We start from the raw sequence: 12974 nt of genomic DNA on the forward strand, positions 1-12974 counted from the left end.
GTTTCTTATAGCTTATAAATGGTTTGGTTAGTGGTTCATAACATGCACTACGTATTGAGAAATATTGCATTCACAGCTACAACAAACTGAAAAAACTAAATGTTAACGTGCTAAAACTAAATCGATTTAAAAAGGTTTGTTATGGTTTAGCCGTAGACCAGAACTTGAATATATTAATTAGAAAGCATATAATGTTAAAATGAAGACGTTCGAAATTTGGAAAATTTTATAAACAATGGACTTATTTTTGAGAAGCCCTTGATGCTCACACGCGTCCTGGATCAGTTTTAGTGCATCAACGAAATGATAGACTGGTCAACTTCAGGGTCCTTCCTACGCTTTTTTTCCTTTTACATGAACGCAGGTATGCGAGTTAATTGCATGAAGAAAACTTAAACAAATAAGGCAAATAATGACGATTTGTGAAGAAAATACGAAAACACTATCAACAAGTGAATACAGGTACCCAGTTCCTTGCTCAACAAATTCGCGTACACTTGTAATTTGGTGTGTCTGAGGAGATTTTGATACAGTAATATGAGCAGATAGATTTTGTATCACATTTTTGCGATAGTTTTCAAAATTATCACTAAAATAAGAAACTGCGTAACAAATCCCTTAGTTGTAACTCTACCGCCATCCACAATTACATCTGTGTAGAGATCGCTTAAAAGAATAAGAAAAGATAAAGTTATAAGCATAGTAGAATTTAGGAATATATTAGATATGATGCTAAATAGCTGATGGGAGATCTAAAATCCTTTCAAATTTGCATATAGTTAATGTAATTTGAAAAGAATTCTGTTAGAATGGATCTATATCTGTAAAACTATGTATTCATTGTCCAGATTTTTCTGAACAGTATATTAGGTTAATATGCACCTATAGGTATTACCTACGTTATCCAACTCTCCAGACCCGTCCGTATTGCCACTTTTATGAAATTATGCTGTAATCTAGTGCTTGAGGCCGGATACAATCTTCAACGAAGCGGCATATCTCAGCTAAGTGACGCTGTGAATTTGTAGACCGTATATATACGTATTAATCATCGGCATGAGGCCTATTGTTTTGACCCGTAGTAAACAAACTGGCAGTATTGGTTCCTAGACATATCATTCGCCCATCCGGATTATTTGACATTTTGGAAAAAGAGAGTAAAATTCTATAAACTTTGACAAGATTAAGTAACTATAGTTAGTTTCCCCTTATATGATCAGTTTAGTTGAATACTGATTTATATGTTTATGTTTTACTACCAACTCGTTCTTCATGAATCCCAATCGTTAATTTACCTAATATTAAGGACCTAGTTAAAATTATTTAAATTGACAAGTTGAATATACAAGTGATTGTACGTTTTACCAATTATGAACACCTAGTATGTGTAATGAGATGCATCATTTACCTCTTTATTTATAATAAAATGGCTATATACTGGTGATTTGGTTGTCCAGATAAGTGATATATATGATGTGTAGTGCTCATGGTTAAACCGAGAAAGAAGAGGGTTAAAGATTATAAGTTGGTAATCAAGATAATCAAGAATGATAAGAGATACTGATGGAGTTTGTAGCGATACGCATTAGATTTAGGAATAATATTAATTTTATTTAGTTTATATGGTTTTCTAGTTTGAGTCTAGTTAGAAGTTTTGGTGAGCAAGTTAAAGTTAGTTTTAGTATAAATAGATGATTTAAAGTATCTTTTTGTGTGTGGTTTTCGTTCTTAATTATATTGAAGAGTCGTGGTTAGATATCACAAATTTAATTACCGATGTTGTCTTGCTCGATCTTATTAATTCTAGCAATTGGTATCAAAGCTAAAGATCAAGTCGGTCAACCGAAAAATAAGGAAAAAAAGAGAGTGATCGAGCAAGTAGGTAGAGTGAAGGCATGCCGGGGTATGAGGAGAAGTATTTTGATATTAATTTCCTTGATTGAATAATTGGTACAAGGATGCATATAGTAAAGAATACACATTTACAGGCTAAATTAAAGGGATAAACTAGGAGACTATAACAACCCTTGACTAGAATGATCCTCTAGAATATTCTCACTATTTTGAATTTAAACAACTTAACGTACCGGAATATTATTTGATTGCCATATTGTTAATACGCCCCCGCAAGATGGAGAATCCATCGGAAACTCCAATCTTGGATCATAGTTTCAAAAAGGGAGCTCGAGACAGCGGTTTTTGTAAGCGCGTCTGCCAATTGATCCGTTGAGTTTATGTGATGCACCCTTAGAGTTCCGGCCGTGACTTTTTCTCGAACAAAGTGGTAATCCAAAGCAACATGTTTCATGCGCGAGTGAGAGACTGGATTTGAACACAAGTATGTCTCAACTGTCTTGTCACAACAGAGTCTAGGAGCAGCGGACGTGGAAATATTAAGTTCTTTGAGTAAGTTTTCAACCCAGGCTAACTCGGCAGCCGCATTTGCAAGAGCTTTATATTCTGCTTCAGTTGATGATCGTGAGACAGGCTTTTGACGAGCAGATTTCCATGAGATAATATTATTACCAAGATAGAGGATGTACCCTGTGGTAGATCGACCAGCCGTGAAGATGCCACCCCAATCGGAATCGGAAAACTCAGTAAGCTCTAGGGGGATTTCTTATTCAGGAACAACCCATGATAAACAGTACCTTTGAGATAACGAAGTAATCGTTTGAGAGCTTGCTAATGGATCTTAGATGGTTGATGCTTGAATTGTGAGAGTCTGTTAACAGCAAAAGAGATATCCGGTCTTGTGAAAGCAAGATATTGAAGTGTACCCACAAGTTTACGATAAGGAGTAGGATAAACCTTTGGTGACCCATCATCAAGAGTTAGAACTTGGGAGGAGCAAAGAGTAGTAAGAACTGGTTTAGCCCCATCCATGTGATATCCATGTGATGTGTTGTCAGTAAATCATGTATATGCCTGTGTTGGGATAGAAATAAACCATTTTTGGTTGGTATTATTTCCACTCCAAGAAAATGACTAGGGTAACCCAAATCCTTAACCGAGAACCGTGAAGCAAGGTTGTGACCAAACTGATCAATAAACTCTTGGTTGTTACCGGTTAAAATTATGTCATCTACGTAAACCATGAAGTAACAAGTGATGCCATATCGATTGTGTATAAATAATGACGCATCTGCAAGAGACTTGGTTAAATTGGATTCAACTAAAAAGGATGTTAGCGCCATATACCAAGCTCGCGGTGCCTGTTTAAGACCATAAAGGGATCTTTTTAGTTTACACACATGAGTGGGAAGTTGTGGATGAACATAACCAAGAGGTTGTACCATGTAGACCTCCTCTTGTAAAGTACCATGCAAGAACGCATTGTTAACGTCGAGTTGACGTAGAAACCAACCCCGAGACAAGGCAATTGAAAGGACTGTACGTATAGTAACTGGTTTTTGTGACCGGACTAAATGTGTCGAAATAGTCCTTGCCATATTCTTGAAGAAAGCCTTTCGCAACGATTCGTGCCTTGTATTTGACGATAGTGCCATCGGGATTGTGTTTGATGCGGAAAACCCATTTGCACCCAATGGGTTTACGTGAGTGTGGTGCAACAAGTTCCCATGTTTAATTTTGAAGCAAAGTATTATACTCGTCGTCCATTGCTTTGCGCCATGTTGGGTCTTTTGATGCTTGAAGATAGGCGTTTGGTTCAAGAGCATGTGGGATAGGATGAACCGTGGTTGAGTTAACAAAATTGGAATTGTAATATTTAAAGTTTGGTTTTCTATGTCTAGGTGGTAAGGTTGAAGTATGAGTGTGAGATTAAGTGGGAGTTTGTGAATCTGTGGAAGGAATGGATGAGCTAGAGGAAGGAGTGATGGGTCAGGGTTGGTAGAGGATGATACTGGGGATATGTTTTGGATTGAAGGAGTGGGGTAGGGTGTGGAAAGTTCTTGAGTGGTGGAGTTGGTGGGTGAATCTGATGATATGGAAAGATGAGGATGGGAATAGATTGCATGGGATGGTGACATGGAAGGTGAATGTGCATGATTAGGTGTGAAAGTTGGTGAAGGTGATGCATGAGTAGGTGAGGATTCGGTGGGAAGTTGTGATAAATGAGCACGTGGTAGAAAATCATCAACTGTTGGACATGGTGATACAGTGGACGATTTTTTCTTGGATGGGAATTGATCTTCTACTAAGGTAACATGTCTAGAGTGGTAAAGTCTATGTGTTTCGGCGTCAAGACATTTATAAGCGGATTTGGAGGTGGAGTAGCCTAAAAAATGCACGGTTTGGAGTGGGGTTGTAGTTTAGACGTGACATAAGCTTTAAGCCATGGGTAACATAAGCACCCAAAAGTTTTTAATTTTTTGTAGTTCGGTGAAGTACGATATAGCATTTGATAAGGAGTTTTGGAATTAAGGATTGGTGTAGGTAGACGGTTTATAAGATAGACTGTTGTTTGGAATGCATGAGACCAAAAGTTAAGTGGTAAGCCGACGTAGTGTAGTAGGGAAAGACCGGTTTCAACAATGTGCCGGTGGCGACGCTCGGCAATCCCATTTTGTTTGGGTGTGTGAGGTGAAGTGGTATGGTGGGAAATTCCCATTGATTTAAGAAAAGGGATGAGCCCGATGTATTCACCACCATTGTCAGTGAAGATAGATATAATGGTTGTTTGAAAAAACTTCTCCACCAGTAGCTTGAATTGTGGAAAGAGTTTTGACACATCGGATTTGTATTTATTAGGATAAAGCCACACATATTTAGAAAAGTAATCCACAAACACAACATAATACTTGAAACCATCAACAGATTGTTGAACTGGTCCCAATACATCGGAATAAAGAAGTTGTAACGGTTTAGTTGCAAGAAACGAATTTTGTCCAAATGACGACTTATGACATTTATAAATAGCACACGATTGACAATGAAAAGTAGGCAATGTGTAACATCCCATTTTCTTGATTCGGTTAATAAATTAAAAGATGAGTTATTAAGAGTCAGGCTTGTGTTGGGTTAAGTAAAATGGGTAATGGACTTGGGTTAATAAGGAAAGGAATAAAAGACCATGGGCTTAAGCCCATGATCCATAATATAAATGCATTAATTATTCTTTAATCCCTCATTCTCATCCATTCCATACACCACCTAAAACACACACTTAAGCTCTCTCTCTATTTTTCTCTCTTTTCTCTATCCAAACCAAGAAGGAAAACCGATCCCGACCCGAGATAATGATACTATGATATTGTATGCGTTCAAACCCGTTAGATCTAATCACGAAATGACGACCTGACACCCTAAACCGTTAAATTCATGAGATCCGGGTGAAATCGGGTATAAACCGAACAAAAGATGAGCTTAGGGGTCACCCTAGCTCAGATCTGGATCGAACGGGACAAACAATGGTGAAAACTGGTGGAAAAACGAGTGAGATCTCGTACGAGGTTAAGAGTGTTAGAGAATGTCAGAGTTGTTTATGACATTCTCTAACCTAACCCTAATTCGCTACGGAAGAGTACGAATAAGCTTGAATTCGTTACGTGATTCGCTATGTAATTCGTCACGGAAGACTAACGAATGAGCCCTCATTCGTTAGGTTAGTTCGTTAAGGAAGAATAACGAACTAGTTAAGCAATTCGTTATAAATACCCGTTCATTATGAAAGACCGGCCAGTTCGTTATGAAGTTCAATTCGTTATGAAGGTCCATAAGTGGTAATTCGTTATGATATAACGAATTTGTACTCCATTCGTTATAGAGTCCTAATTCGTTAAGGAACTGAATAACGTCAGAAACTGAGAATTTGATTACGAACTAGACTTTGAATGAATGACAGAAAGGTCCCTGGACTTAGAAAAGAATGATATAATTACAAAATAGCCCTTGGACTTTATTAATTAACGAAATATACCTAAAAGAATTAACAGGTTGACAATAAAATAATTTATGAAATCCTAATGGAAAATTTGTTAAGACAGTTAATGAAAATAAAATTTTTTCAAGCTAACCTGGCAGCTTAACCCCAGCCAGGGGCTCTGCCCCTTGGACCCCACTAGGGGCTACCGCCCCTAGAACCCCTCTTCCAGACCCCGTTCGTTGAGGGTTATAATTAGACTAGAAACGCGATATGGGTAGCGATAGTTAATTGATACTTGTAATTATAATACAGTTTGCCGAGCACAGCTAAAGAAAGGAATAATCATTAACGGTGGGTCGCAGTAACCCATCATCACAATATCGTAGTGGTTCTTGGGATCAGGGTATGGGGCTGTAGTCTCTTCAGAGGGAAGATTGAAGAATGCATCGGCTGCTTCATTCTGTTCACAAATTTCATTGGCCTGTTCTTCAATGGATGGACCTTACCTTCATATTGTGGGAAGCTTGATGACGCCTTTCCTTTGAGTTCATGGAGGAATTTTATGTATGGATCGACAGAACCATAACTTGGGGCTGAGTGTTGTTCTTCCTCTGGTGTGGTTACTTCATTTGGATTGTCAGGATACTCCTCTTCAGGATCAGTTTCCTCTTCCGGTTCTTCTTCCGATTCTTCTTCTGGTTCCTCTTCTATTTCCTCTTGGGTCATTGCTGGCATATGGATCTTCTCATGTGGCATTATTACCCTCATCTTGGGCTTGCGAGAGGGTCCTTCATTGTTGTGTTGTGAGCTGGCGGAATCCATGGTTGAATTGCCGGTATGCCACCTTCGCTGATCGGAGTGGCATTGCATCCAGTCAGATGAAGAATATTTTGGTTCCTCCTTTATTGGTAAGTTTGAGAGGAAAGCATACGAAGGATGCGGATTTGGTGGTACATATCCGGTCGGGAATTGTTGTGGTATCTCCGAAGGTTGATAAGTTGGGATCTCCGATGGGTAATATGTAGGAACTTCCGATGATTGGTACATAGGTAGACTTGACGGATGATAGCTTGAATGCCTTGGTGGTTGATATACTTCGTGTGGAGTGTTGTCAAGGTGGTAGATTGGACTTGGATTGGGATTTTGATTGTGTTCCTCGTTGGAATTGAAAAATGACTCGAAGTAGTCTTTACTCATGATGCCTTGTGGAAATTTGTAATATTTCCTTGCTCTTCTTGCTTCCTTGTCATAATATTCCATTAACTTCTCATAAGACATCTTTGATAGGTGGTTTAGATTGAGGGAGGGAAAGAAAGTGTTACCAACCAATCTTATCCCTATTCAAATAAACAAGTAAATACTTCCTATGCTTGAATTGAAGCTTGGGTATTGTTTTATGATACCCAATTCGCTAAGATCGATGGCTCTGATACCAACCTGTCACACCCCCATTCTAGGCCTAGGAGTGTGAACCATAGTTGGTACCATATTTGTAATTAAATCAGAGTTACGGGTTTTAGCGGAAGATTTATAAAAACAAAGGATCGATATTATAAATATTTACAATACAAAAGACGAGACGAAAGTCTCGTTTTAAGTTTACTTGTTTATATGTTTTACAAAACCACCATATTTTATATTTACACAAAATTATCCAAGCCATCAGATTCTTGAGCTTCTTTGTCTTGCAAGCTCTATTCCTGATTACCTGCATAATGTTAAATAAAATACGTCAGCAACGAATGCTGGTGAATATGCTGACGCTAAAAATATTTTCTTTACTTAAATCACCCCTCGAGACCACGTAAGTCTCGGCCCATCTTGGCTTAGGAATAATCAAGTTAAAACAATCATCATAAACTCGAGTCTCTGCACTAGGTCACCTCAGCGAAACACCGCAGCGTTTATGACATAACTTAGGTACCATAAATATACACATGGTCATTCCCCACTTGGACGTAACTTAGGTCCAGCCCATCGTGGCTGGAGGTCGTGACCAAGCGTGGTGCGATGTGCCCACCACGTTCCACATATGTAAGGATCCAGACAAACGTATACCATAGCCTGAGGGCTGGCTTATACTCTTATTTATAATGTTTTTAGAGACACGTAGCCTCATGTAAAGTTTTACACATAACATGTTTGTTTGTTTGAAAACAAGTTTGTAAAAGTGAGGCGTATTCACCTTATCAATGGGATCGGCTTCCAACACCATCCGTTAGTCTTTCCTTCGCTATCTCGCACCTATAGTACGATTATAACATTTATTAGTCGGATACACGATCTGGCTTAAGACCTTTAGTCTTATCATCTCGATGAACCTTTAGTTCATTATTTCTTTTACTTTAAAACCTTTAGTTAAAAAGTATTCTTTATAAACCTTTAGTTTATATATAAAAACCCGGCGTTTCTTCTTCTTTAAGAAACGTATTTCTTTTATTATTTAAGCATATTCATAATACTTAAATAATTTATTCTATAACAAAGAATAATTTTATACTTATATATATATACTCATATATATATTTATTTTCTTTTCTTTGTTATTTATTTTCTCTTTTTATATTCATCGAGTATAATTCCGACTTAGGCATTAAGCCTTTATAATATTTTAATATTATTTTGGTCGGGCATTATGCCTACCTTGCTTGGCTTTGGCAATACCCTAAATACTTGGGCAGCACTTCGACGCCGCTTAATCAACACTTCTTCCTTGCAAACTCACTTGGCACGCTTTTCGAGACACCAACACTCTTCGGCACGCACTTCGAGGTAAACGTCGGGACGTCGGGTCAGCACCTTCTCCTTGTCGGGGATTGACACGTTTATCGAGGTATAGCACGTTTATCGAGATGGATCATTGGCACGTATTTCGAGGTGTATAGAGAGATAGTAGTGAGAGAGGTAAACTGAATTTTGGTGTGAGTTTGGGAAGATCCCATGGCCGCTATTTATAGGGCTGATTTTGGGTCCCATCGCGGTACGTGATGGGTCCCTTGGTTGGCCCGTCGCGTACCGCGATGTAGGCCTGATGAGTCAATGAGTAGCCTTGCCACGTGGAAGGCGCCGAGCCACGTGGCGGACGTGTTGCCACGTGGTGGCAGGCCTTGCCACCGTGTGCCACGAGGCACACGTGTCACTGCGTGTAAGATACCCCATCGCGGTACGCGATGGGGCTGCCTTCTGATCCATCGCGTAGCGCGATGGATCAGGAAATTTAGAATTTTCATTTTAACCCCTTGAGTTTAGAATTGACGGATTTGAACCCTTAACTTTTGAAACTTGACATTTTTTGCCCGAAATTTACGTGATGTTACAGTAGACATCATTGATGTTCTCCCCCCGCAGGATGGGCGCCCTCGTTTTGAGATCCTTCACAAAAAAATGAAAAGGAAAAAATTCAACCGAAACTTGATTAGTCCGACATAATTTATCAACTGAAATTAAATTGTTACGCATATTGGGAAATATCAGGTAAGTGTAATGGTTGTGATTTTATGGAAATTTTTGTGGAACCAACGTGAGATATAGAAAGACCCGTACCATTTCCCAAAACGATTTCAACGGGACCACCATATTCAGAAACATATGTGAGGGTGGCGGGACATGAGGTGAGGTGGTGAGAGGCACCACTGCCCATCATCCACCTTTGAAGAGTTGGAGCAGCGGCGGTGGCGTTAGCAACGGGAGTAGAAGAGTTGTTGTGAAAGGAGATTTGATTGTCTTGCAAGAACTTAGCAAGCTTCCGGCAGTCACGCATGAATATTGCAGAAATTGCAAAACGGTTGTTGCGAGAGTGCCGGATGAAGCCGACATGTTTCGGTTAGACCGATATGGCTTTTGGGATTGATTTCGGTTGTTGCAATTTTGTGGCTCAGCTCTAAATGAAGACCGACCTTGTTGACGCTGGGTTGCATTGGCGGTGGCAAGAAGAGAGGTACCAGACACAACTTCCTTTAGAGATCTATCAAAGTCCACGATTTTGTCAAACAACTCTGGATAGGAGATTGGTTGTTCTCGTACCTTGAGAGCAGCAATGATTGTGTTATATTCTTCACCAAGTTGGTTGAGAATATGAACCAGCAGATCTTCTTCATGAATCGGGCTTTGAACAAGAGCCAATTCATCAGCAATGGACAGCATCTCATTCAAGAATTCAGAGATGGGTCGAGTTCTTTTGGGGTTCTTTGCGAGTTTGGACTTTAAAGAGATGATTCTAGAGCGTGACTTGCTTGCAAAGCTAGATGTTAGGCACTCACAAGCCTCGGCGGCAGTGGATGCAGATGCGATGATTGGCTGGATTTCATCAGAAGCCCGAGGAGGGCACTAAAGATAACCTGATCTTGACGAAACCAGGTTGTATAGCTGGATTGGTTTTGACGGTCGTATTGTCCGTGATGGTTTTTGCTGAAGCCGGAATGGCTCCGGTAAGAAATTCGTCCAGGCCTAAGCCAATTAGGGTGGACTGCACATGACGTCTCCAAATAGAGTAGTTTTGAGAGGTTAGTTTGACTAATAAAGTGGGAGGAGGCGGTGACGGTAATGAGGGTTGTAGTGGAAGAAGCCATGGATGGAGACTTAAGAAAGAAAATAAGATGTGGATCGTTGTACTCTTTAGAGCATGTAGGCTCTGATTACCATATGAGGAGAAGTATTTATATATTAATTTCCTTGATTGAATAATTGGTACAAGGATACATATAGTAAAGAATACACATTTACAGGCTAAATTAAAGGGATAAACTTGGAGACTATAACAACCCTTGACTAGAATGATCCTTTAGAATATTCTCACTATTTTGAATTTAAACAACTTAACGTCCTGGAATATTATTTGATTGTCATATTGTTAATACGGGGAAGGATTCAGTGAAGGCAATGGTCTAGAATTGATTAAGGAAATAGACACGAAGAAGGTAGGTGAATTTGTTTGCGGAGAAGGACCATTAGCAGGACCTACACTTAAGTTAGAGGGTCCGCCGTCCCCTATGAAAAAAATTAGTATTAATATGGTGTAGAAATTCCGGCCAACCCTTTTGAAAATTTGACCCGCCTCATGTGAAATTTCGAGACGACCCCTACGAAAGTTTGAGATCGACCATAATAAATGACAACTTTTACAAATATAATTATATAAATGTAATATCAATAGTTTTTCAATTTTAAGTCTAACATTGAACCCAATTAAGCAAATCCAACTTATTTAAACTCTACCCAATTTTCAGCCCAACACCCAACCCAATTCTAATTTTCTAAAAGGAGGTAAACGATTTGTAAACTTAAATGGTCTAACAAGTCTTGTTTAATTGATGGTTCAAACAGAGAAACACCATTCATTTGCATTGGTATATCATTTATTAAAGTCAGCTCTCGTATTGCCTGTCACAAACACACACGCTGGAAGATGTTTTTCGGCAGTGAATTACGTGAAGTCTGATTTGCGGATGAGTGATAAAAATTTAAGTGATGGTACGTTGTATTTGTTTATTGATAAAACACTTTTTTAAAAATGTTAAAGTAGATAATGTAATGGTTAGATTTGAAAATTTGAAAACTCATAGAGAACTATAGACATTGTATTTTAATTATGCATTTTTTATAAAACAGTATTACATACTTTCTTTTGTTATCTGATATTTTGTTTTTTTATATGACCTGACCAAGTCGGAACAGTTAAATAGGGCCAATAAAAAATTATATACCGATTTAACCTGACCCGAAAGGCCCAACCAAACCGAAATAAATTATGTATATAACTAAGTATATATTAAAAAGAAAAATTTGTCCGCGTGAGAAAAAATTTTGGGTCCGCCATTGAGAAGAAATTATATATAGCAAACAACAACCTCAAAAGTCAAAGGCCTTCATCGAAAAATGAAAAGATAGATAAAACCAAGCTGCCAAGGTAGAGAATTAAAGCTAGTAGGTGAAGAATAAAACCTACTGCTTCTATAAATTTGTTGGAAAACAATGAGGAAACAAGCACAGGGGAGGAGAAGAATGTAACGGCTGAAGGAAAAAACAAAGAATTGTGATTTGTCATAGTACGTTTCCGAGAAGAGGGAGTATCTACTTGGCCGTTTTCAACAGAAGGTGTGTTAAATGTGATTGGACAGCAATCGATTGAAAAAATAAGGAGAATGGACCGCAGCAGTGAAGCATTCGAAGAAAAGCATAGGACGATCGTATTTGTATGAACCATAGTTACCGAATATGCTCCAAGTAGCGCGAATTGCGTATTGGTACGCACTGTGCCGAAACGCAATACGATTGCGTACCGAACGCTAAGGAAATCGGTTTTAACATCACTAATACTATTTGGTTTATGCAGGCTCTTTCCAAACTCCATGGTTTTAACATCCCCACATTCCCTAAGCTGGTTAAGTTTGTGATTGGGATCAAAGCTACTTTAGGCTGGAGAATACTTCCGTTCCTCTTAAATAACATGCCTAATCTTGAGCATATTACCTTTTCAGATGTAAGTTTACGCGTCCCAATTCCCAATTACTTCCTTAATTACAAAGCTAACTCACTGGCTTATGAATATCGGTTCTATTGTTCATTATGATCCTTATAATTTCTGCCATTTTAGAGGTTGAATGGAAACATGTAACGTTTTCTTTGTGCTCATCCGATCTTTAGGTGTTTGTACCTTGCACGGATGCACAAGCCTTAAACATGAGGTGGAACCAGCCAGCCGAGGCACCGGCTTGTTTATGCTTTAAGATAAAGGAAATTATAACTGATAATCAGGAAGCTATATCACCACAACAGTTTAAGTTATTGAGGTATCTTTTGAAGCACGCAAATAATTTGGAGATTTTGACAATGAACGCCCATACAATCGACACAAGGAAGCGTGAACAGGTATTGAAGATACCTCGTGGATCCAAATCGTGCCAGATTCAGTTTGTTTAACGGATGGTAATTCTCAAAGAATTCATATCTAAAGTCATCTCAGTGATCGTATTGAATCTTAGCAAACTTGACTCTTTTTATTTCAACTCTTTTGTTTCTTGATTTGTATAATTGGTAATTTTGTGTAGTTGATGCTCTTATGGCTTATATATAGGAAACAGACTTGTGTTGTATCCATGTTGGGTTGTTTTAATGTACCTCCCTTTTCGGACCACCAGTAGACATAGAT

At 38.7% G+C, this 12974-nt stretch overlaps 1 protein-coding gene across 1 annotated transcript; it reads left to right on the top strand.

Annotated features, from left to right (window-relative positions):
• The first annotated feature begins 10224 nt into the window (after positions 1–10224).
• Positions 10225–12745, top strand: LOC143637232 (putative F-box/FBD/LRR-repeat protein At3g59240). The gene is made up of 3 exons (XM_077104679.1): positions 10225–10254; positions 12159–12305; positions 12470–12745. The coding sequence occupies exons 1-3, from the start codon at positions 10225–10227 to the stop codon at positions 12743–12745; spliced, it is 453 nt and encodes a 150-aa protein (XP_076960794.1).
• Positions 12746–12974: the final 229 nt, after the last annotated feature.

Source organism: Bidens hawaiensis, unplaced genomic scaffold (genome assembly GCF_021521415.1).
Source record: "Bidens hawaiensis isolate Kalapana, Puna unplaced genomic scaffold, B.hawaiensis_p1.1 tig00008152_1, whole genome shotgun sequence".
NCBI lineage: Eukaryota > Viridiplantae > Streptophyta > Magnoliopsida > Asterales > Asteraceae > Bidens > Bidens hawaiensis.

Excerpts from the sequence above, each read along its gene's own strand:
- LOC143637232 (XM_077104679.1), top strand. The coding sequence starts at position 10,225 with ATGGTTTTTGCTGAAGCCGGAATGGCTCCG. Across the intron at positions 10,255-12,158 it reads CTGAAGCCGGAATGGCTCCG|GCTCTTTCCAAACTCCATGG; the intron begins GTAAGAAATTCG and ends TGGTTTATGCAG. Across the intron at positions 12,306-12,469 it reads AGCATATTACCTTTTCAGAT|GTGTTTGTACCTTGCACGGA; the intron begins GTAAGTTTACGC and ends TCCGATCTTTAG.